The following is a 24,420-nucleotide window of genomic DNA, read 5'->3' as shown; positions in this document are numbered from 1 at the left end:
CTAAAGGAAGGCTGAACTAAAACACCCAGCCACGAGTCATCATTTTAGAGCTAGGAACAGCCTAAGCTGGAACTAGCTTCCCACACTCAGCTTGCTGAATGTTGGTTTTTCATGTTTAGAACCTGCTCGGCCTTGGAAGAGCAACCAGGAAGATCACCTTTGTCACTAGAGGATTGGTCAACAACCTCAGGAATTATGGAATAGACATCACCGCTATGTGCAGTGGACTCACCACCTACATGGCTTACGAAGTTCACAGTGAGTGCAAGCATGGGAATCCTCAGTGCTACTGACCTGCCCTTTTGGTCTCCTGGGGCATGACTAAGGCACCACTGCTGGTGTTCCACCTCCAAACCCAGGGACATCAAGGGTTTCTTTCAGCAGTTGCAAAAAGGGTCAGCACCTCTGCAGATCAGGACTGCAAGAGGCTGGGGTCATAGCCCCCATAAATGTCCCAAAACAAGCCCTTATAGCTCCTGGTCAGAAAGCTTAAGGGGAATGAAAGTTTGGCTCAAAATGTTTCAGCCAGCACAGAACTCCCCAGTTATGCCCGCTCAGGAAGAACGGTCATTCTAAGAACTGCTGTCCTTCAGGTTAGAGCTTGCTAATGAGTTTATCCAAGCAACTCCCAAACACATGTGCTTCACAACACTAAATCAAGTGGCTTTGATCCATGTCGTTTTTGCGTGAGGCAACAATCCAATTCCCCAGGGCTTTAATGACCTACACTTGGTAGGAGTCTTTCAGAATATCACAGCCCATGTGACTGGGCCCATGAACTGGCAGCAGCCTCACCGTGTAATGCCCAGCCATCGGGACTTACAGGAGCCAGTGCAATAGAGCCCCAATTTCTGGACAGGAAATTCCAAAGGGTTTTCAAGAGCACGTCTTTGTGGGCATCCCTTCCTGAGCCACAGAGCCAGTGATGCCAGGAGAATGTCTCCTGCGTACAACTCAAACATTCCGAATGAAGCATTTCTTCAGAACCTTGCTGGCTCTGAGCAACACCAGCTCTCCTGCAGAAAGGTGGCCATGGTCTTAGACATTGGCTGATGGGGTTTTGTGTTTTCTTTTCCAGCCTTCCAAGGACCCCAGGAGACTCTGGGATCCTGCATTACCCTCGATGTCCTGAGAGCTGTGGAGCTTCAGTACTGCAATAGCTATGGCAATTGGAATGGCAACTGGAATAGCAACTGGAATGGCAACGGCAATGGCAACTGGAATGGCAACTGGAATGGCAATTGGAATGGCGGTTGGAATGGCAACAGCAATTGGAATGGCGGTTGGAATGGCGGCAACAATTGGAATGGTGGCTGGAATGGTGGCTGGAACGGCGGTAACAACTGGAATGGCGGCTGGAACAACGGCAACAACTGGAATGGCGGTTGGAACGGTGGCTGGAACAATGGTAACAATTGGAATGGCGGCATCAACTGGAATGGCGGTATCAACTGGAATGGCGGTTGGAACAATGGCAACAACTGGAATGGCGGTTGGAATGGCGGCTGGAACAGTGGTAACAATTGGAACGGCGGTTGGAATGGCGGTATCAACTGGAATGGCGGTTGGAACGGCGGTTGGAATGGCGGTAACATTTGGAATGGCAGCGGCATTTGGAATGGCAATTGGAGTGGCAACGGACAGGTGAGAATTCCTTAGCCTCTACCAAATTTCTTAGACCAAATGGGGGACTCCGGAGTTGCTGCTGCTAGAGGCAACTCTGATGCCCTACTTGCTCGGCATCTCCTCATTGAGAGCTTCCTGCTGGAGGCTGCAGATGCATTAAAAGAGCAATGGCTGTGGTTTCCATTCAAGACCTTGAGCATGAATTTACTGTGGCCAGGGCTCTTGCACAAATCAACGTCTAAAGGCACAAGATGACAGCTGCTAGATGTGGCAAGGATTCTCTGAATCCATGAAAAGATTTCTTACGGCCTCTGCCCAACACCACAGCCTTGATTCTGGGACCCTTCGAAAATGTTGAGGGCAGGGCTGGCACTTCCTGGGGGGGCAGCAATTCTTCCATAGTATCAGGGATTTTTCTAAACCTTTGGGGACATCATTGTTATTACCCTTCCAAGGTGAAATGTCTACTTTCCCTTGGCTTTTTTGTCTCAGCAGATTCCAGGCGGTATCTTCAACAACACGCAAGTCATCATTGGTGGCCAGTCCCAAATTGTGACCATCAACAGGCAATGGCGCGTGGCAGTCATTGAGCAAATGAGCGGCGGCGGGTCCTGGAAAACCATCTTGAACTACAACACGGTGAGTGGCGGTGAGGTTTCTCAATGAAAAAATCAGATCAGGAAACTGTCTCCTCGTACATCTGGCCTACAGGGGGTGATTGTTTCTTTATTCCAAACATTTGGAGTCCAAAACATGGACCAGTAAAACTCAGCAGTTGTTATGATTTCCATCCTGACTTTATCCCAACATTAGCAGGCTGGAAAATACCGAATTGATAGTGCTGAATAATTTCATTTCACAGGGCGTCATTGCAACCAAAGTCACGCAACAGAACACCTGCTACATTTCCATCATGAACAGAAGCGAGATGCCCAGCTTTGATAATCTGGCACGCCTGGCACAAGAGAGCAGGGTAAGGTTCCAAAGGAGTAGCTGGTTCCTGGCCCTGGAGATCATAGGGCCATTTCTCCATGTGCTTTTTCTTTCTGGAGAGAATCAGGTTGTCTCTAGTGGCAGACTTTCCTTTCTCTAAACAGTAATGCAGATAGCAAATTTATGGTAGGAAGGCTTTGCCTAAAGAAGAAAGGAGCTGCATTAGTCCTTCCACCAGCTCCACTTTCTCTGAGGATGTTGAGGATGTCTGCAGTTTGCTGGGCAATGCCTTGCTCTGAGGAGGCCTTCAGGGGCCTTAATCCTTTTGGAATGCGTGGATCTCAGACTTCTTCATAGGCTGTTCAGTACCAAACTGCATTGGTCAGCTCCAAACTTGTTGTCGCAGCTACTCCTGGCCAGACTCCCTTGTCCTTCGGGGCATGAGAGAGCGTCTCCCTATTCCTGAAGCCTTCCCCCACACTCATGGGATAAGCCACAACTGGAGGCTTGTGTCCCTAGCTAAGGAAAGAGCTAGAGAGCAGAGGGAAGCCAAGGGCGTGGGAGGAGACAGTAGGAAAGCAGCAAGAGACATGAGTCAGGTCACAAATCATTCCAGGAGGACAAGAGAGCGGCAATTTATCTGAAACAAAGCCCACCAGAGCTGCTAGAAAAGACCTGTCCCACTAGAGCAGCCAGGGGTCACAGAGAGGGGCTCTAAACACCTCCTGCAAATACTTGGAGAGCAAATGTATCGGCCGGGGCTTGCTGCTGCTCTCTCTCGGGTCCAGGTTAGAATGGGCTGCAGGAAGAGACTTCTCCTGCCGGCCTTCCAGCTGACAGCCCGAGTGCCTCTGAGGGGCCAGGGCAGTGACTGAGCAAATGCTTTGGAAGGAGCTCTGGCTCCACTGAGCGGCCGCACTCCACATCTCCTCTTCAGTGCTTTCCTTGCGCTGCCACTTCCCCTCAGGCTCCGTGCACCTTGACTCCCTTAGAATGACCTCTGCCTTTAGAGATGCCTACAAGGCTTGCTAGTGGTTCCACAGATCCCAGGGGAATAAAAGGCATCCCTAAAGGCAGGTTGGACTCAAACGCCCCGCCACGGGTCATCATTCCTGAGGAACAGGCCTAGCAGAAACCAGCTCCTGACACTGAGCTTGCTGAATGTTGGGTTTTCATGTTTAGAACCTGCTCGGTTTTGGAAGGCCTCACAAGAAGATCACCTTTGTCACCAGTGGATTGGTCAACAACCTCAGGAATTACGGAATAGACATCACCGCTATGTGCAGTGGACTCACCACCTACATGGCTTACGAAGTTCACAGTGAGTGCAAGCATGGGAATTCTCAGTGCTACTGACCTGGCCTTTTGTCTCCTGAGGCATGACTAAGGCACCACTGCTGCTCTTCGTCCTCAATACCCAGGGACACCAAGCGTTTCTTTCAGCAGTTGCCAAAGGGTTTGGCACCTCTGCATATCAGGACTGCAAGAGGCTGGGGTCACATCCCCCATAAATGACCCAAAACAAACCCTTACAGCTCACCTCCAGGAAGCTGATGGGGCTTAAATTCAGGCCCAGAGGGTTTTAGTTCACACTATGCTCCCCTGAAATTTCCAGTCAAGGAAAATTGTCGTTCTAAGAACCACTGTCCTTCAGCACAGAGCTTGCTGATGACTTGACCCAGGAGACCACCAAAGCCTTGGGCTTCACAACACAAAGCCAAATGGCTTCGATCCCTGTAGATTTATCCTTACATACTTAAAGGACTTACACTTGGTAGGATTCTTTCAGAATGTCACAGCCCATGTGACTGGGCCCATGAACTGGCAGCAGCCTCACCGTGTAATGCCCGGCCTTCAGGACTCACACGAGCCAATGCAATAGAGTCCTGATTTCTGCACGGGAAATCCCAAAGGGTTTCAAGAGCACGCCTTTGTGGGCATTCCTTGCTGAGTCACAGAGGCAGTGCTCTATGGGGATTTCAAGAGAATCTGTCCCTTGTACAGCTCAAACAATCCCAGTTCAGTAAATCTTCCGAAACTGGCAGACTCTGAGCAACACCAGCACCCTCGTGGAGAAAGGCAGCCCGGGTCTTAGACTTTGGCTCATGGGGTTTTGTCTTTTCTTTTCCAGCCTTCCAAGGACCCCAGGTGACTCTGGGATCTTGCATTACCCTCGATGTCCTGAGAGCTGTGGAGCTTCAGTACTGCATTGGCAATGGCAGTGTCAATTTCCCGGTGAGAAAACCTTAGTCCTTGCATTTCTTGGACAAAATCGGGGGGACTCCAGAACTGCTGCCCAAAGCCAACCCTCATGCCCTTCTTGCCTGGCATCTCCTCCCTGAGAGCATCCTGCTTGACAGTGCAGATGCTTTAAACAGAGCAATGGGTGAGGAGGTTTCCATTCAAGACCTTGAGCACGGATTTACTGTAGCCAGTGCTCCTGCACTCATCAAAGTCTAAAGGCACCAGATGAGAACTGACAGATGTGGCAATGATTCCCTCAATCCATGAAAAGAATTCTTATGGCCCCTGCCCAAAAGCAGAGCATTGACTCAGGGTACTTCGGAAGATTATGTGAGCAGTGCCAACACTTCCCGGGGGCAGCAATTCTTCCATTGTCACAGGGGTTTTTCTAAAGCTCTGGGGACATCACTGTTATTACCCTTCAAAAGTGAAATGTCTTCTTTCCTTTGGCTTTTTAGACTCAGCAGATTCCAGGCGGCATTTTCAACAACACGCAAGTCATCATTGGTGGCCAGTCCCAATTTGTGACCCTCAACAGGCAATGGCGCGTGGCAGTCATTGAGCAAATGAGCGGCGGCGGGTCCTGGAAAACCATCTGGAACTACAACACGGTGAGTGGCAGGGACGGGGCTGATTCCAAAAGCATCCAAGAATTCTGGCTCCTTGTACAGCCGGCCCATGGGCAGCGATTGTTTCTTATTCCAAACATTTGGATTCCACAATGCAGGGTATAAACTCTCAGCATTTGTTATGGTTTCCATTCTGACTTTATCCCAATCCTGAGAGTTGGAAAAATCGGAATTGTGAGTGCTGAATAATTTCATTTCACAGGGCGTCATTGCAACCAAAGTCACGCAACAGAACACCTGCTACATTTCCATCATGAACAGAAGCGAGATGCCCCGCTTTGATAATCTGGCACGCCTGGCACAAGAGAGCAGGGTAAGGTTCCAAAGGAGTAGCCGGTTCCTGGCCCTGGAGATCATAGGGCCATTCCTCCATGTGCTTTTTCTTTCTGCAGAGGATCAGGTTGTCTCTAGTGGCAGATTTTCTTTTCTCTAACCCGTAATGTCAAGGGGAACTTGTTAGAGAAATGCTCTGCCAAAAGAAGAAAGGGCTGCATTATTGTCTCCCTGACTTTCTCTGAGGATGTTGAGAATGTCTGCAGCTGGCTGGGCAAACCTGTTTTCTGTGTGGCCTTCTTCAGTGCTTTCCTTGCACTGCCACTTCCATCCAGCATACCTGCACCTTGACTCCATTAGAGCGACCTCTGCCCTTGGAGCTGCCTTCAAGGCTTGCTGGTGGTTCCACATCCTCCAGGCGATTAAGAGGTGTCCCTAAAGGAAGGCTGAACTAAAACACCCAGCCACGAGTCATCATTTTAGAGCTAGGAACAGCCTAAGCTGGAACTAGCTTCCCACACTCAGCTTGCTGAATGTTGGTTTTTCATGTTTAGAACCTGCTCGGCCTTGGAAGAGCAACCAGGAAGATCACCTTTGTCACTAGAGGATTGGTCAACAACCTCAGGAATTACGGAATAGACATCACCGCTATGTGCAGTGGACTCACCACCTACATGGCTTACGAAGTTCACAGTGAGTGCAAGCATGGGAATCCTCAGTGCTACTGACCTGCCCTTTGGTCTCCTGGGGCATGACTAAGGCACCACTGCTGGTGTTCCACCTCCAAACCCAGGGACATCAAGGTTTCTTTCAGCAGTTGCAAAAGGGTCAGCACCTCTGCAGATCAGGACTGCAAGAGGCTGGGGTCATAGCCCCCATAAATGTCCCAAAACAAGCCCTTATAGCTCCTGGTCAGAAAGCTTAAGGGGAATGAAAGTTTGGCTCAAAATGTTTCAGCCAGCACAGAACTCCCCAGTTATGCCCGCTCAGGAAGAACGGTCATTCTAAGAACTGCTGTCCTTCAGGTTAGAGCTTGCTAATGAGTTTATCCAAGCAACTCCCAAACACATGTGCTTCACAACACTAAATCAAGTGGCTTTGATCCCTGTCGTTTTTGCGTGAGGCAACAATCCAATTCCCCAGGGCTTTAATGACCTACACTTGGTAGGAGTCTTTCAGAATATCACAGCCCATGTGACTGGGCCCATGAACTGGCAGCAGCCTCACCGTGTAATGCCCAGCCATCGGGACTTACAGGAGCCAGTGCAATAGAGCCCCAATTTCTGGACAGGAAATCCCAAAGGGTTTTCAAGAGCACGTCTTTGTGGGCATCCCTTCCTGAGCCACAGAGCCAGTGATGCCAGGAGAATGTCTCCTGCGTACAACTCAAACATTCCGAATGAAGCATTTCTTCAGAACCTTGCTGGCTCTGAGCAACACCAGCTCTCCTGCAGAAAGGTGGCCATGGTCTTAGACATTGGCTGATGGGGTTTTGTGTTTTCTTTTCCAGCCTTCCAAGGACCCCAGGAGACTCTGGGATCCTGCATTACCCTCGATGTCCTGAGAGCTGTGGAGCTTCAGTACTGCAATAGCTATGGCAATTGGAATGGCAACTGGAATGGCAACTGGAATGGCAACGGCAATGGCAACTGGGAATGGAATGGCAATTGGAATGGCGGTTGGAATGGCAACAGCAATTGGAATGGCGGTTGGAATGGCGGCAACAATTGGAATGGTGGCTGGAATGGTGGCTGGAACGGCGGTAACAACTGGAATGGCGGCTGGAACAACGGCAACAACTGGAATGGCGGTTGGAACGGCGGTTGGAACGGCGGTTGGAACAGTGGTAACAATTGGAATGGCGGTTGGAACAATGGTAACAATTGGAATGGCGGCATCAACTGGAATGGCGGTATCAACTGGAATGGCGGTTGGAACAATGGCAACAACTGGAATGGCGGTTGGAATGGCGGCTGGAACAGTGGTAACAATTGGAACGGCGGTTGGAATGGCGGTATCAACTGGAATGGCGGTTGGAACGGCGGTTGGAATGGCGGTAACATTTGGAATGGCAGCGGCATTTGGAATGGCAATTGGAGTGGCAACGGACAGGTGAGAATTCCTTAGCCCTACCAAATTTCTTAGACCAAATGGGGGACTCCGGAGTTGCTGCTGCTAGAGGCAACTCTGCCCTACTTGCTCGGCATCTCCTCATTGAGAGCTTCCTGCTGGAGGCTGCAGATGCATTAAAAGAGCAATGGCTGTGGTTTCCATTCAAGACCTTGAGCATGAATTTACTGTGGCCAGGGCTCTTGCACAAATCAACGTCTAAAGGCACAAGATGACAGCTGCTAGATGTGGCAATGATTCTCTGAATCCATGAAAAGATTTCTTACGGCCTCTGCCCAACACTACAGCCTTGATTCTGGGTCCTTTAGAAAATGTTGAGGGCAGGGCTGGCACTTCCTGGGGGGGCAGCAATTCTTCCATTGTATCAGGGATTTTTCTAAACCTTTGGGGACATCATTGTTATTACCCTTCCAAGGTGAAATGTCTACTTTCCCTTGGCTTTTTTGTCTCAGCAGATTCCAGGCGGTATCTTCAACAACACGCAAGTCATCATTGGTGGCCAGTCCCAAATTGTGACCATCAACAGGCAATGGCGCGTGGCAGTCATTGAGCAAATGAGCGGCGGCGGGTCCTGGAAAACCATCTTGAACTACAACACGGTGAGTGGCGGTGAGGTTTCTCAATGAAAAATCAGATCAGGAAACTGTCTCCTCGTACATCTGGCCTACAGGGGGTGATTGTTTCTTTATTCCAAACATTTGGAGTCCAAAACATGGACCAGTAAAACTCAGCAGTTGTTATGGTTTCCATCCTGACTTTATCCCAACATTAGCAGGCTGGAAAATACTGAATTGATAGTGCTGAATAATTTCATTTCACAGGGCGTCATTGCAACCAAAGTCACGCAACAGAACACCTGCTACATTTCCATCATGAACAGAAGCGAGATGCCCAGCTTTGATAATCTGGCACGCCTGGCACAAGAGAGCAGGGTAAGGTTCCAAAGGAGTAGCCGGTTCCTGGCCCTGGAGATCATAGGGCCATTTCTCCATGTGCTTTTTCTTTCTGAGAGAATCAGGTTGTCTCTAGTGGCAGACTTTCCTTTCTCTAAACAGTAATGCAGATAGCAAATTTATGGTAGGAACGCTTTGCCTAAGAAGAAAGGGCTGCATTAGTCCTTCCCCCAGCTCCACTTTCTCTGAGGATGTTGAGGATGTCTGCAGCTTGCTGGACAATGCCTTGCTCTGAGGAGTCTTTCGGGAGCTTTAATCCTTTTGGAATGCGTGGATCTCAGACTTCTTCATAGGGTTCAGTACCAAACTGCATTGGTCAGCTCCAAACTTGTTGTCGCAGCTACTCCTGGCCAGACTCCCTTGTCCTTCGGGGCATGAGAGAGCGTCTCCCTATTCCTGAAGCCTTCCCCCACACTCATGGGATAAGCCACAACTGGAGGCTTGGCCCTAGCTAAGGAAAGAGCTAGAGAGCAGAGGGAAGCCAAGGGCGTGGGAGGAGACAGTAGGAAAGCAGCAAGAGACGTGAGCCAGGCCACAAATCATTCCAGGAGGACAAGAGAGCGGCAATTTATCTGAAACAAAGCCCACCAGAGCTGCTAGAAAAGACCTGTCCCACTAGAGCAGCCAGGGGTCACAGAGAGGGACTCTAAACTCCTTGCAAATACTTGGAGAGCAAATGTATCGGCCGGGGCTTGCTGCTGCTCTCTCTCGGGTCCAGGTTAGAATGGGCTGCAGGAAGAGACTTCTCCTGCCGGCCTTCCAGCTGACAGCCCGAGTGCCTCTGGGGCCAGGGCAGCGACTGAGCAAATGCTTTGGAAGGAGCTCTGGCTCCACTGAGCGGCCGCACTCCACATCTCCTCTTCAGTGCTTTCCTTGCGCTGCCACTTCCCTCAGGCTCCGTGCACCTTGACCCTTAGAATGACCTCTGCCTTTAGAGATGCCTACAAGGCTTGCTAGTGGTTCCACAGATCCCAGGGGAATAAAAGGCATCCCTAAAGGCAGGTTGGACTCAAACACCTGCCACGGGTCTCATTCCCAGGAACAGGCTCTAGCAAACCAGCTCCTGACACTGAGCTTGCTGAATGTTGGGTTTTCATGTTTAGAACTTCGCGGTTTTGGACCTCACAAGAGATCACCTTTGTCACCAGTGGATTGGTCAACAACCTCAGGAATTACGGAATAGACATCACCGCTATGTGCAGTGGACTCACCACCTACATGGCTTACGAAGTTCACAGTGAGTGCAAGCATGGGAATTCTCAGTGCTACTGACCTGGCCTTTTGTCTCCTGGGGCATGACTAAGGCACCACTGCTGCTCTTCGTCCTCAATAGCCAGGGACACAAGGGTTTCTTTCAGCAGTTGCCAAAGGGTTTGGCACCTCTGCAGATCAGGACTGCAAGAGGCTGGGGTCACATCCCCCATAAATGACCCAAAACAAACCCTTACAGCTCACCTCCAGGAAGCTGATGGGGCTTAAATTCAGGCCCAGAGGGTTTTAGTTCACACTATGCTCCCCTGAAATTTCCAGTCAAGGAAAATTGTCGTTCTAAGAACCACTGTCCTTCAGCACAGAGCTTGCTGATGACTTGACCCAGAGACCACCAAAGCCTTGGGCTTCACAACACAAAGCCAAATGGCTTCGATCCCTGTAGATTTATCCTTACATACTTAAAGGACTTACACTTGGTAGGATTCTTTCAGAATGTCACAGCCCATGTGACTGGGCCCATGAACTGGCAGCAGCCTCACCGTGTAATGCCCGGCCTTCAGGACTCACACGAGCCAATGCAATAGAGTCCTGATTTCTGCACGGGAAATCCCAAAGGGTTTCAAGAGCACGCCTTTGTGGGCATTCCTTGCTGAGTCACAGAGGCAGTGCTCTATGGGGATTTCAAGAGAATCTGTCCCTTGTACAGCTCAAACAATCCCAGTTCAGTAAATCTTCCGAAACTGGCAGACTCTGAGCAACACCAGCACCCTCGTGGAGAAAGGCAGCCCGGGTCTTAGACTTTGGCTCATGGGGTTTTGTCTTTTCTTTTCCAGCCTTCCAAGGACCCCAGGTGACTCTGGGATCTTGCATTACCCTCGATGTCCTGAGAGCTGTGGAGCTTCAGTACTGCATTGGCAATGGCAGTGTCAATTTCCCGGTGAGAAAACCTTAGTCCTTGCATTTCTTGGACAAAATCGGGGGGACTCCAGAACTGCTGCCCAAAGCCAACCCTCATGCCCTTCTTGCCTGGCATCTCCTCCCTGAGAGCATCCTGCTTGACAGTGCAGATGCTTTAAACAGAGCAATGGGTGAGCGGAGGTTTCCATTCAAGACCTTGAGCACGGATTTACTGTAGCCAGTGCTCCTGCGCTCATCAAAGTCTAAAGGCACCAGATGAGAACTGACAGATGTGGCAATGATTCCCTCAATCCATGAAAAGAATTCTTATGGCCCCTGCCCAAAAGCAGAGCATTGACTCAGGGTACTTCGGAAGATTATGTGAGCAGTGCCAACCCTTCCCGGGGGCAGCAATTCTTCCATTGTCACAGGGGTTTTTCTAAAGCTCTGGGGACATCACTGTTATTACCCTTCAAAAGTGAAATGTCTTCTTTCCTTTGGCTTTTTAGACTCAGCAGATTCCAGGCGGCATTTTCAACAACACGCAAGTCATCATTGGTGGCCAGTCCCAATTTGTGACCCTCAACAGGCAATGGCGCGTGGCAGTCATTGAGCAAATGAGCGGCGGCGGGTCCTGGAAAACCATCTGGAACTACAACACGGTGAGTGGCAGGGACGGGGCTGATTCCAAAAGCATCCAAGAATTCTGGCTCCTTGTACAGCCGGCCCATGGGCAGCGATTGTTTCTTATTCCAAACATTTGGATTCCACAATGCAGGGTATAAACTCTCAGCATTTGTTATGGTTTCCATTCTGACTTTATCCCAATCCTGAGAGTTGGAAAAATCGGAATTGTGAGTGCTGAATAATTTCATTTCACAGGGCGTCATTGCAACCAAAGTCACGCAACAGAACACCTGCTACATTTCCATCATGAACAGAAGCGAGATGCCCCGCTTTGATAATCTGGCACGCCTGGCACAAGAGAGCAGGGTAAGGTTCCAAAGGAGTAGCCGGTTCCTGGCCCTGGAGATCATAGGGCCATTCCTCCATGTGCTTTTTCTTTCTGCAGAGGATCAGGTTGTCTCTAGTGGCAGATTTTCTTTTCTCTCACCCGTAATGTCAAGGGGAAACTTGTTAGAGAAATGCTCTGCCAAAAGAAGAAAGGGGCTGCATTATTGTCTCCCTGACTTTCTCTGAGGATGTTGAGAATGTCTGCAGCTGGCTGGGCAAACCTGTTTTCTGTGTGGCCTTCTTCAGTGCTTTCCTTGCACTGCCACTTCCATCCAGCATACCTGCACCTTGACTCCATTAGAGCGACCTCTGCCCTTGGAGCTGCCTTCAAGGCTTGCTGGTGGTTCCACATCCTCCAGGCGATTAAGAGGTGTCCCTAAAGGAAGGCTGAACTAAAACACCCAGCCACGAGTCATCATTTTAGAGCTAGGAACAGCCTAAGCTGGAACTAGCTTCCCACACTCAGCTTGCTGAATGTTGGTTTTTCATGTTTAGAACCTGCTCGGCCTTGGAAGAGCAACCAGGAGATCACCTTTGTCACTAGAGGATTGGTCAACAACCTCAGGAATTACGGAATAGACATCACCGCTATGTGCAGTGGACTCACCACCTACATGGCTTACGAAGTTCACAGTGAGTGCAAGCATGGGAATCCTCAGTGCTACTGACCTGCCCTTTGGTCTCCTGGGGCATGACTAAGGCACCACTGCTGGTGTTCCACCTCCAAACCCAGGGACATCAAGGGTTTCTTTCAGCAGTTGCAAAAAAGGGTCAGCACCTCTGCAGATCAGGACTGCAGGAGGCTGGGGTCATAGCCCCCATAAATGTCCCAAAACAAGCCCTTATAGCTCCTGGTCAGAAAGCTTAAGGGGAATGAAAGTTTGGCTCAAAATGTTTCAGCCAGCACAGAACTCCCCAGTTATGCCCGCTCAGGAAGAACGGTCATTCTAAGAACTGCTGTCCTTCAGGTTAGAGCTTGCTAATGAGTTTATCCAAGCAACTCCCAAACACATGTGCTTCACAACACTAAATCAAGTGGCTTTGATCCCTGTCGTTTTTGCGTGAGGCAACAATCCAATTCCCCAGGGCTTTAATGACCTACACTTGGTAGGAGTCTTTCAAAATATCACAGCCCATGTGACTGGGCCCATGAACTGGCAGCAGCCTCACCGTGTAATGCCCAGCCATCGGGACTTACAGGAGCCAGTGCAATAGAGCCCCAATTTCTGGACAGGAAATCCCAAAGGGTTTTCAAGAGCACGTCTTTGTGGGCATCCCTTCCTGAGCCACAGAGCCAGTGATGCCAGGAGAATGTCTCCTGCGTACAACTCAAACATTCCGAATAAAGCATTTCTTCAGAACCTTGCTGGCTCTGAGCAACACCAGCTCTCCTGCAGAAAGGTGGCCATGGTCTTAGACATTGGCTGATGGGGTTTTGTGTTTCTTTTCCAGCCTTCCAAGGACCCCAGGAGACTCTGGGATCCTGCATTACCCTCGATGTCCTGAGAGCTGTGGAGCTTCAGTACTGCAATAGCTATGGCAATTGGAATGGCAACTGGAATGGCAACTGGAATGGCAACGGCAATGGCAACTGGAATGGCAACTGGAATGGCAACGGCAATGGCAACTTTAATGGCAACTGGAATGGCAATTGGAATGGCGGTTGGAATGGCAACAGCAATTGGAATGGTGGTTGGAATGGCGGTAACAACTGGAATGGCGGCTGGAACAACGGCAACAACTGGAATGGCGGTTGGAACGGCGGTTGGAACGGCGGTTGGAACAGTGGTAACAATTGGAATGGCGGTTGGAACAATGGTAACAATTGGAATGGCGGCATCAACTGGAATGGCGGTATCAACTGGAATGGCGGTTGGAACAATGGCAACAACTGGAATGGCGGTTGGAATGGCGGCTGGAACAGTGGTAACAATTGGAACGGCGGTTGGAATGGCGGTATCAACTGGAATGGCGGTTGGAACGGCGGTTGGAATGGCGGTAACATTTGGAATGGCAGCGGCATTTGGAATGGCAATTGGAGTGGCAACGGACAGGTGAGAATTCCTTAGCCCCTACCAAATTTCTTAGACCAAATGGGGGACTCCGGAGTTGCTGCTGCTAGAGGCAACTCTGATGCCCTACTTGCTCGGCATCTCCTCATTGAGAGCTTCCTGCTGGAGGCTGCAGATGCATTAAAAGAGCAATGGCTGTGGTTTCCATTCAAGACCTTGAGCATGAATTTACTGTGGCCAGGGCTCTTGCATAAATCAACGTCTAAAGGCACAAGATGACAGCTGCTAGATGTGGCAAGGATTCTCTGAATCCATGAAAAGATTTCTTACGGCCTCTGCCCAACACTACAGCCTTGATTCTGGGTCCTTTAGAAAATGTTGAGGGCAGGGCTGGCACTTCCTGGGGGGGGCAGCAATTCTTCCATTGTATCAGGGATTTTTCTAAACCTTTGGGGACATCATTGTTATTACCCTTCCAAGGTGAAATGTCTACTTTCCCTTGGCTTTTTTGTCTCAGCAGATTCCAGGCGGTATCTTCAACAACACGCAAGTCATCATTGGTGGCCAGTCCCAAATTGTGACCATCAACAGGCAATGGCGCGTGGCAGTCATTGAGCAAATGAGCGGCGGCGGGTCCTGGAAAACCATCTTGAACTACAACACGGTGAGTGGCGGTGAGGTTTCTCAATGAAAAAATCAGATCAGGAAACTGTCTCCTCGTACATCTGGCCTACAGGGGGTGATTGTTTCTTTATTCCAAACATTTGGAGTCCAAAACATGGACCAGTAAAACTCAGCATTTGTTATGGTTTCCATCCTGACTTTATCCCAACATTAGCAGGCTGGAAAATACTGAATTGATAGTGCTGAATAATTTCATTTCACAGGGCGTCATTGCAACCAAAGTCACGCAACAGAACACCTGCTACATTTCCATCATGAACAGAAGCGAGATGCCCAGCTTTGATAATCTTGCACGCCTGGCACAAGAGAGCAGGGTAAGGTTCCAAAGGAGTAGCCGGTTCCTGGCCCTGGAGATCATAGGGCCATTTCTCCATGTGCTTTTTCTTTCTGGAGAGAATCAGGTTGTCTCTTGTGGCAGACTTTCCTTTCTCTAAACAGTAATGCAGATAGCAAATTTATGGTAGGAACGCTTTGCCTAATGAAGAAAGGGGCTGCATTAGTCCTTCCCCCAGCTCCACTTTCTCTGAGGATGTTGAGGATGTCTGCAGCTTGCTGGACAATGCCTTGCTCTGAGGAGTCTTTCGGGAGCTTTAATCCTTTTGGAATGCGTGGATCTCAGACTTCTTCATAGGCTGTTCAGTACCAAACTGCATTGGTCAGCTCCAAACTTGTTGTCGCAGCTACTCCTGGCCAGACTCCCTTGTCCTTTGGGGCATGAGAGAGCGTCTCCCTATTCCTGAAGCCTTCCCCCACACTCATGGGATAAGCCACAACTGGAGGCTTGTGGCCCTAGCTAAGGAAAGAGCTAGAGAGCAGAGGGAAGCCAAGGGCGTGGGAGGAGACAGTAGGAAAGCAGCAAGAGACATGAGTCAGGTCACAAATCAGTCCAGGAGGACAAGAGAGCGGCAATTTATCTGAAACAAAGCCCACCAGAGCTGCTAGAAAAGACCTGTCCCACTAGAGCAGCCAGGGGTCACAGAGAGGGGCTCTAAACACCTCCTGCAAATACTTGGAGAGCAAATGTATCGGCCGGGGCTTGCTGCTGCTCTCTCTCGGGTCCAGGTTAGAATGGGCTGCAGGAAGAGACTTCTCCTGCTGGCCTTCCAGCTGACAGCCCGAGTGCCTCTGAGGGGCCAGGGCAGCGACTGAGCAAATGCTTTGGAAGGAGCTCTGGCTCCACTGAGCGGCCGCACTCCACATCTCCTCTTCAGTAGCTTTCCTTGCGCTGCCACTTCCCCTCAGGCTCCGTGCACCTTGACTCCCTTAGAATGACCTCTGCCTTTAGAGATGCCTACAAGGCTTGCTAGTGGTTCCACAGATCCCAGGGGAATAAAAGGCATCCCTAAAGGCAAGTTGGACTCAAACACCCTGCCACAGGTCATCATTCCCGAGGAACAGGCCGAGCAGAAACCAGCTCCTGACACTGAGCTTGCTGAATGTTGGGTTTTCATGTTTAGAACCTGCTCGGTTTTGGAAGGCCTCACAAGAAGATCACCTTTGTCACCAGTGGATTGGTCAACAACCTCAGGAATTACGGAATAGACATCACCGCTATGTGCAGTGGACTCACCACCTACATGGCTTACGAAGTCCACAGTGAGTGCAAGCATGGGAATTATCAGTGCTACTGACCTGGCCTTTTGTCTCCTGAGGCATGACTAAGGCACCACTGCTGCTCTTCGTCCTAAATAGCCAGGGACATCAAGGGTTTCTTTCAGCAGTTGCCAAAGGGTTTGGCACCTCTGCATATCAGGACTGCAAGAGGCTGGGGTCACATCCCCCATAAATGACCCAAAACAAACCCTTACAGCTCACCTCCAGGAAGCTGATGGGGCTTAAATTCAGGCCCAGAGGGTTTTAGTTCACACTATGCTCCCCTGAAATTTCCAGTCAAGGAAAATTGTCGTTCTAAGAACCACTGTCCTTCAGCACAGAGCTTGCTGATGACTTGACCCAGAGGACCACCAAAGCCTTGGGCTTCACAACACAAAGCCAAATGGCTTCGATCCCTGTAGATTTATCCTTACATACTTAAAGGACTTACACTTGGTAGGATTCTTTCAGAATGTCACAGCCCATGTGACTGGGCCCATGAACTGGCAGCAGCCTCACCGTGTAATGCCCGGCCTTCAGGACTCACACGAGCCAATGCAATAGAGTCCTGATTTCTGCACGGGAAATCCCAAAGGGTTTCAAGAGCACGCCTTTGTGGGCATTCCTTGCTGAGTCACAGAGGCAGTGCTCTATGGGGATTTCAAGAGAATCTGTCCCTTGTACAGCTCAAACAATCCCAGTTCAGTAAATCTTCCGAAACTGGCAGACTCTGAGCAACACCAGCACCCTCGTGGAGAAAGGCAGCCCGGGTCTTAGACTTTGGCTCATGGGGTTTTGTCTTTTCTTTTCCAGCCTTCCAAGGACCCCAGGTGACTCTGGGATCTTGCATTACCCTCGATGTCCTGAGAGCTGTGGAGCTTCAGTACTGCATTGGCAATGGCAGTGTCAATTTCCCGGTGAGAAAACCTTAGTCCTTGCATTTCTTGGACAAAATCGGGGGGACTCCAGAACTGCTGCCCAAAGCCAACCCTCATGCCCTTCTTGCCTGGCATCTCCTCCCTGAGAGCATCCTGCTTGACAGTGCAGATGCTTTAAACAGAGCAATGGGTGAGCAGAGGTTTCCATTCAAGACCTTGAGCACGGATTTACTGTAGCCAGTGCTCCTGCACTCATCAAAGTCTAAAGGCACCAGATGAGAACTGACAGATGTGGCAATGATTCCCTCAATCCATGAAAAGAATTCTTATGGCCCCTGCCCAAAAGCAGAGCATTGACTCAGGGTACTTCGGAAGATTATGTGAGCAGTGCCAACCCTTCCCGGGGGCAGCAATTCTTCCATTGTCACAGGGGTTTTTCTAAAGCTCTGGGGACATCACTGTTATTACCCTTCAAAAGTGAAATGTCTTCTTTCCTTTGGCTTTTTAGACTCAGCAGATTCCAGGCGGCATTTTCAACAACACGCAAGTCATCATTGGTGGCCAGTCCCAATTTGTGACCCTCAACAGGCAATGGCGCGTGGCAGTCATTGAGCAAATGAGCGGCGGCGGGTCCTGGAAAACCATCTGGAACTACAACACGGTGAGTGGCAGGGACGGGGCTGATTCCAAAAGCATCCAAGAATTCTGGCTGGAAAATACCGAATTGATAGTGCTGAATAATTTCATTTCACAGGGCGTCATTGCAACCAAAGTCACGCAACAGAACACCTGCTACATTTCCATCATGAACAGAAGCGAGATGCCCCGCTTTGATAATCTGGCACGCCTGGCACAAGAGAGCAGGGTAAGGTTCCAAAGGAGTAGCCGGTTCCTGGCCCTGGAGATCATAGGGCCATTCTCCATGTGCTTTTTCTTTCTGCAGAGGATCAGGTTGTCTCTAGTGGCAGATTTTCTTTTCTCTCACCCGTAACATAGAGGGAAAATTTGTTGGAGGAATGCTTTGCCAAAAGAAGAAAGGGACTGCATTATTGACTCCCCATCTTTCTGTTAGGATGTTTAGAATGTCTGCAGCTGGCTGGGCAAACCTGTTTTCTGTGTGGCCTTCTTCAGTGCTTTCCTAGTACTGCTACTCCTTTCAGCATATCTGCACCTTGACTCCATTAGAACGCCCTCTACCTCTGGAGCTGCCTTCAAGTCTTGCTAGTGCTCCACAGCCACCCCGGGGATTTAGAGGTGTCCCTAAAGGAAGGCTGAACTAAAACACCCAGCCACGAGTCATCATTTCAGAGCTAGGAACAGCCTAAGCTGGAACTAGCTTCCCACACTCAGCTTGCTGAATGTTGGTTTTTCATGTTTAGAACCTGCTCGGCCTTGGAAGAGCAACCAGGAAGATCACCTTTGTCACCAGTGGATTGGTCAACAACCTCAGGAATTATGGAATAGACATCACCGCTATGTGCAGTGGACTCACCACCTACATGGCTTACGAAGTTCACAGTGAGTGCAAGCATGGGAATCCTCAGTGCTACTGACCTGCCCTTTGGTCTCCTGGGGCATGACCAAGGCACCACTGCTGGTGTTCCACCTCCAAACCTAGGGACACCAAGGGCTTCTTTCAGCAGTCGCGCAAAAGGGTCGGCAGCTCTTCAGATTCGGACTGGAAGAGGCTGGGGTCACAGCCCATTAAATGTCCCAAAACAAGCCCTTATAGCTCCTTTTTATGAAGCCTTTTTGGGCTGAAATTTTGGGCTCAAAATGTTTGAGCCCACACAGGTATCCCCAGTTATGCCCGCTCAGGAAGAATGGTCATTTTAAGAACTGCTGTCCTTCAGGTTAGAGCTTGCTAATTACTTGACCCAGGCAACCCCCGAACCCATGTGCTTCAAAACACTAAATCAGGAGACTTCGATCCTCGTAGTTTTTTCCCTTAGGCAAGGATCAAATTCTCTAATGTTTTAATGACCTACACTTGGTAGGATTCTTTCAGAATGTCGCAGCTTCTGTGACTGGGCCCATAACTGGCAGCAGCCTCACCGTGTAATGCCCAGCCATGGGGACTCACAGGAGCCAGTGCAATAGAGCCCCAGTTTCTGCACAGGAAATCCCAAAGGGATTTCCAGAGCACATCTTTGTGGGCATCCCTTTCTGAGCCACAGAGCCAATGCTCTATGGGGAATCCAAGAGAGTCTGTCCCACATACAGCTCTAACATTCCCAGTGCAGCAATTCTTCAGAACCTTCCTGGCTCTCAGGAAACTCAGCACTCTTTTGTAGAAAGGCAGACACGGTCTTAGGCTCATGGGGTTTGTCTTTTCTTTTCCAGCCTTCCAAGGACCCCAGGTGACTCTGGGATCCTGCATTACCCTTGATGTCCTGAAAGCTGTGGAGCTTCAGTACTGCATTGGCAATGGCAACTGGAATGGCAACTGGAATGGCAACTGGAATGGCGGTTGGAACAGCGGTTGGAACAACGGTAACAACTGGAATGGCAACTGGAATGGCAATGGCAACTGGAATGGAAACGGCAATTGGAATGGCAATTGGAATGGCAATTGGAATGGCAATGGCAATTGGAATGGCGGTTGGAATGGAGGTTGGAACGGCAGTAACAACTGGACTGGTGGTTGGAATGACATCTGGAATGGCCAAAACATTTGGAATGGCAGTGGCATTTGGAATGGCGGTTGGAATAGCGGTAACAATTGGAATGGCACTTGGAATGGCCATTGGAATAACAATGGCAATTGGAATGGCAATTGGAATGGCAATGGACAGGTGAGAAAACCTTATCCCTTACCATGTCTTAAACCAAATGGTGGGATTCCAGAGCTGCTGCTAAATGCAGCCCTCATGCCCTTCTAACCTGGCATCTCCTCAGGGAGCTTCCTGCTGGAGGGATGCAGATTAGGTCAGCAGAGGTTTCCATTTAAGACCCTTAGGATGAATTTACTGTGGCCAGTGCTTTTGCACTCATCAACGCTTAAAGTCACCAGATGACAGCTGTCAGATCCCGCAATGATTCTCTGAATCCATGATGAGAATTCTTATGGCCTCTGCTGTATTCTTCTGCCTTTTTTGTGTTTTTATTTCACATATATCTCTCTCATTTTAAAATACACCTCTACTGCCATATCTCCTTGGATCACAGCACTTATTCTTTTTCTACAGGTATTTTTTAAAATATATTGTGTGAGACCTAGCTATTTGCATAGTCTGAAAATATTTCATGTGGTCTTCTTATCTCAGCAGACAAATAACCAACAAATCATCACTGATGGAGATTCTCAAATCTCCATCTCTGGTGGGGACTCTCAAATCTCCATCTCCGGTGTATCCCAGAGCATGAGCATCAATAGTCAAACACAAACAGCAATTTTTGAGCAAAAGAGCAACCGCTTGTCTTGGAAAACCATCTGGAACTACAACACGGTGAGTGGTAAGGAGGGGTCTTGTTCAAGATATATATGAGCAGACTGGCTCCTTACACAGCTGGCCCAGACGTGGGCCATTATCCTAAATTTTGGAGTCCATGATATGGAGTAGAAAATCTCGGCATTTGTTATTGTTTCAGTCCAAACTTATTTCAATGTTAACAGTTGAAAAAAACTGTATTGTGAGGGCTCAATAATTTTATTTTACAGGGTGTCATTGCAACAAGAGTGATGCAAGAGAGAACATGCTACATTTCCACCATGAACAGGAGTGAGATGCCCAGCTTTGCTGCACTTATCAAAGTGGCTGCAGAGAGGAGGGTAAGAATATAATGGAGGAGTCACTTGGAATATTGCTCAGTATTTGAAAGTTAACAGATGTGGAAGACTGCTATTTTCAAGACCTTTTAAACCATTAGATATTTAGAAGTGATTTATATCACACTGGTAATTATGTAGTTCAATTTATTTTGAGTTTTGTTTTATTTTATTTTAAAAGGTTCAAAAATAAGAATAAGCTCTTTAAGGTGAAGGTTTCTCATTTTTAATTAATGTTGTAGATATCCTGGGTAATTTTTACATTGTTTGCAATGAGACCTCTTTTTAATACTCTCTTATGACCCAAGAGTGTAGATGTGTGGTAAGGTACCCTTTAAAATCTTTCATTCCTTGCATGGTAAAAACTTAACTTCTTGGGTTGAGATGTATTTGATGAAGAACAAATAACTCAATAACCTGGAAAATTTTAAATCATCTCTCAAAATGTTTGCAAATAACTACCATGTTAACATGAGCTCCTCCCACTAAATTAACATGGCATTTAAAAAATAGTATCAGCATTTAGCATACTCACCTTTGGTAGGCACTGGCATCCACTGAAGACTCAGAACTGAGTCCTTAAAAACATGAAGGCTTTAAAGAGCAAGAACACCTAGGGGGCAGAAGAAAACCAGCAGAGTGTTATCAGTAAAGGCATAAGCAAAAAGATTCAGCTTTAGCTATAGATTGTGGCTTGCTTCAAGGCTTGACTCCCTTAGAACGAGCTCCGCCTTTGAAGCTGCCTTTAAGGCTTGCTAGTGCTTCCACAGGCCCCCAGGGGATTAAAAGGTGTCCCTAAAAGCTCAAACACCCAGCCCCAAGTCATCATTCCAGAGCTAGGAATAGGCCTAGAAGGGAAGGAGCTCCTGACTCTGATCTTGCTGAATGCTGGTTTTTGTTGTTCAGAACCAGATTGGTTTTGGAAGACCTAACAAGAAGATCACCTTTGTCACCAATGGACTGGTCAACAACCTCATGTCTTATGGAGCAAATGTCTTCTCCATGTGCAGTGGATTCACCACCTATATGGCTCATGAAGTTTATGGTGAGTGCAAAGGAATTCTGTCTCTAAGTGACCTGGGAATGAAGAATGCACACTTGCTGCTCTTCCACTTTGAGATGCACAGTTTCAGCAGTTGCACAAAGGGTTTGACATCTCCACAGCTCAGGACTGAAAAAAGATTGAGTCACAGCCTCCATAAATGACCTGATCTATACCATTACTACCCATTTTTGTGAAGTTTAAGGTGGCTTAAGTTATTGTGTGGGATTTTACACACTGATATCCTCTGCAGCGCCTATACTACACTAAGAGAAAGAATAGCTCTAAGACCACTGTTCTCTCATTTCTGTATTATAGACCCAGTGTTGTTTTGTGACTTCAAAGAGATTCTTTGTCTATTAAAAGATTTCTTATACAGCAATTATATTCTTAAACAACATAGTTTCCTAGGCTAGTTTTCATTTTTGTTACTACAAAGCAACAAAAATGAGCTCTCATCAATTACCTAAGAATATCTTCCCTATGAACTAATTGTAATTTTTTCGTTTGTTTTTTTAAAGGACCCCAATACAATCAACAATCATGCACTGCGCTTAACGTCGTGAGACTCGTGGAGCTGAAGTACTGTAGAGGCAATGGACACATTTGAAAATCTTACCTTTCTTGAAACAAGATCCAGCCTTCAGAGCTGCTGCCCAAAGCCAACCCTGATGCCCTTCTTCCCTGACATTTCTTCTTTCAAGAGTTTTGTTCTTGATACTGAAACAGATCATTTGTTGACTAGAGCTTTCAATTAAAAACCTTTTGCATAGATGACCTCTGGCTTGTTTGTCATTACTCTACCCTTCAACCATCTTTGAAATCTCCATGGAAATATTTTGATTGTCACCCTTTTGCTTCATTTGAGCCCTTCAAATGCTCTTTTCATTGCCAGTTCTCAACACTAGGCACAGCCAGAAAGCTGGGCAAACCCCAGGTTGTGTATGGTACAAACAAGGCATTCACAGTTAGGACTTTCCTTCCCTGTTTGGGGGAAGATGCCCCACAGTAAGAATCTTGATTAATAGGGCACAAAAGGCAGAAAAAAAGAAGTGCAAAGCAGTGAATTTGCCTTCTTTAGGGAAAGGGAAGTCTATGGAATTTATCATGTTGTTCTTATAGAGCCCTCCATTTCATTTTCCAGTGTATAGCAAGGACTGGCTACAGGGCACCACATTGAATATTGAAGTAGATGAAAATGGCCTCCAAAGATGCATACACAGTATAAACACAACTGTTATTCCCTTGAGACTGTAGAAGATTCCCACTCATCTCCTCCCAAATGCCTTTAGTTTAGACATGAATCTAAAAACAAAAAAAACAAAAACAAAACAAAAAAAAAAAGCTGTCTTCCTTAATGCTGCAATGCTACCTACAAGAAGATTAAAGATTTTTTTCCATTTTTGCTTCCAGGAACATGTTTCTTCCCGGACAGCAAATTCCAGATTCTCTCTATGAGATCCTCCCAGTGTTCAGTAGTATTAATTAGACACAAATCAAGCTAGGAAGAGTCATGTTTCTGTAGAGCTAACGAGCATTTGACAAAACGTCAATCCCCATCTATTGTGACCCAACACCTCACCTGTAGTTTCAAAGTTCACTTTTTGGGATGTGTTTATTTGGTTGGTTGGTTGGTTGGTTGTAGTTTGGTTTGGTTTGTTGTTGTTTCTGTTGTTTTTTTTAACAAGTGGGACGTGAAGGATTTAATTATCTTGGACTCTTGTCACACAAGAAGAATTTTCCCCTCCTCAATCATTCAGCAGACTCCTGAACACAATTTTTCTAAATGGTCAAGTCACTGTCAGAGAAAAATCAAAGAGAGTGAGAATCCCAAACAAGTGACAGTTGAGAATTTTAGAGGAAAATTAGAATAGACTTTTTTTTTTTTTAGCAAGCCATGGTCTCTTTTTCTCAAGATTTTAGAGTCAAGATTATTTCTTCTTCTCTAACAAGTATGGCAAAAGGCCACAGGTTATCCAGGTGAATACAAATCTGCCTTTAGTACCAGCACCAGCCATGCAACATCCCTCAGTTTCTGATGCCTTCTCACTGGTCCCAAAGGCTTCATTCTGTCGCAAGTTGCAAGGATGCAGAATTCACTGAGGCAGCTGTCAGACAAAGGTATCTGAATTCTCAAATTCACATTCTTGAAGTCAGGCTTGTGCTTTCCATACTTCAGATCTCTCAAACCTCTTGGAGTCTCTCCAACCTTTCCTCAAATAAAATCACTTTTTTCTCAACTGTTACACTTACAGGCAGGTTGGCTGTATCAGGGAAGCCAAAACAAAATGGAATGTGAGAAATGTGTAGAACAATTAACATGGTGTTACAGCTACAGCACAGCAATGCTTATTTTCACACAAAACTAAATTTCTCTGTTTTTTCATAAGGTCAAATACTTTTAAATACATTCCATGTTATCCTGATGAAACATTTTAAAGACACAGAATTACTCTTAACTTATAAAATTGTCAGAAGAATTGGACCCATTATTTGACACTGTCATTCATTGAAAACCAGGTAAACAGGAG

At 47.8% G+C, this 24,420-nt stretch overlaps 2 protein-coding genes across 4 annotated transcripts in view; both read left to right on the top strand.

Moving 5' to 3' along the window:
• LOC130261928 (uncharacterized) overlaps positions 1–2,916 on the top strand; it is a 29,852-nt gene extending 26,936 nt beyond the window's left edge. Inside the window, exons 29-33 of the mRNA XM_056508602.1 lie at positions 120–258; positions 1,079–1,644; positions 2,119–2,265; positions 2,489–2,599; positions 2,905–2,916. Coding sequence (XP_056364577.1) covers positions 120–258; positions 1,079–1,644; positions 2,119–2,265; positions 2,489–2,599; positions 2,905–2,916 — 975 coding nt within the window. The remainder of the gene's footprint in view (positions 1–119; positions 259–1,078; positions 1,645–2,118; positions 2,266–2,488; positions 2,600–2,904) is intronic.
• An 830-nt stretch (positions 2,917–3,746) lies between these two features.
• Positions 3,747–22,690, top strand: LOC130261890 (bifunctional endo-1,4-beta-xylanase XylA-like). 3 transcript variants are annotated; one of them, XM_056508550.1, is made up of 14 exons: positions 3,747–3,880; positions 4,691–4,794; positions 5,262–5,414; positions 5,635–5,745; positions 6,260–6,398; positions 7,216–7,817; positions 8,288–8,434; positions 8,657–8,767; positions 18,458–18,596; positions 19,422–19,873; positions 20,348–20,527; positions 20,740–20,850; positions 21,754–21,892; positions 22,411–22,690. In XM_056508550.1, the coding sequence occupies exons 1-14, from the start codon at positions 3,838–3,840 to the stop codon at positions 22,497–22,499; spliced, it is 2,520 nt and encodes an 839-aa protein (XP_056364525.1). In that variant the 5' UTR covers positions 3,747–3,837; the 3' UTR covers positions 22,500–22,690. The 3 variants fall into 3 exon arrangements, with proteins under 3 accessions (XP_056364525.1, XP_056364523.1, XP_056364524.1); XM_056508548.1 differs by having other exon boundaries at positions 20,345–20,527; XM_056508549.1 differs by having other exon boundaries at positions 8,291–8,434; positions 20,345–20,527; positions 22,411–22,689.
• Positions 22,691–24,420: the final 1,730 nt, after the last annotated feature.

This window comes from Oenanthe melanoleuca, chromosome 22 (genome assembly GCF_029582105.1).
Source record: "Oenanthe melanoleuca isolate GR-GAL-2019-014 chromosome 22, OMel1.0, whole genome shotgun sequence".
NCBI lineage: Eukaryota > Metazoa > Chordata > Aves > Passeriformes > Muscicapidae > Oenanthe > Oenanthe melanoleuca.
The sequence above is the reverse complement of the archived record's forward strand: the minus strand, read 5'-3'. Positions and strand labels throughout refer to the sequence as shown.

Bases quoted from the DNA above. Each gene is read 5' to 3' on its own strand.
- LOC130261890 (XM_056508548.1), top strand. From the start codon at position 3,838: ATGTGCAGTGGACTCACCACCTACATGGCTTACGAAGTTCACA. The intron at 5,415-5,634 runs GTGAGTGGCAGG...TTCATTTCACAG, and splicing joins CCATCTGGAACTACAACACG to GGCGTCATTGCAACCAAAGT. The intron at 7,818-8,287 runs GTGAGAATTCCT...TTTTTGTCTCAG, and splicing joins ATTGGAGTGGCAACGGACAG to CAGATTCCAGGCGGTATCTT.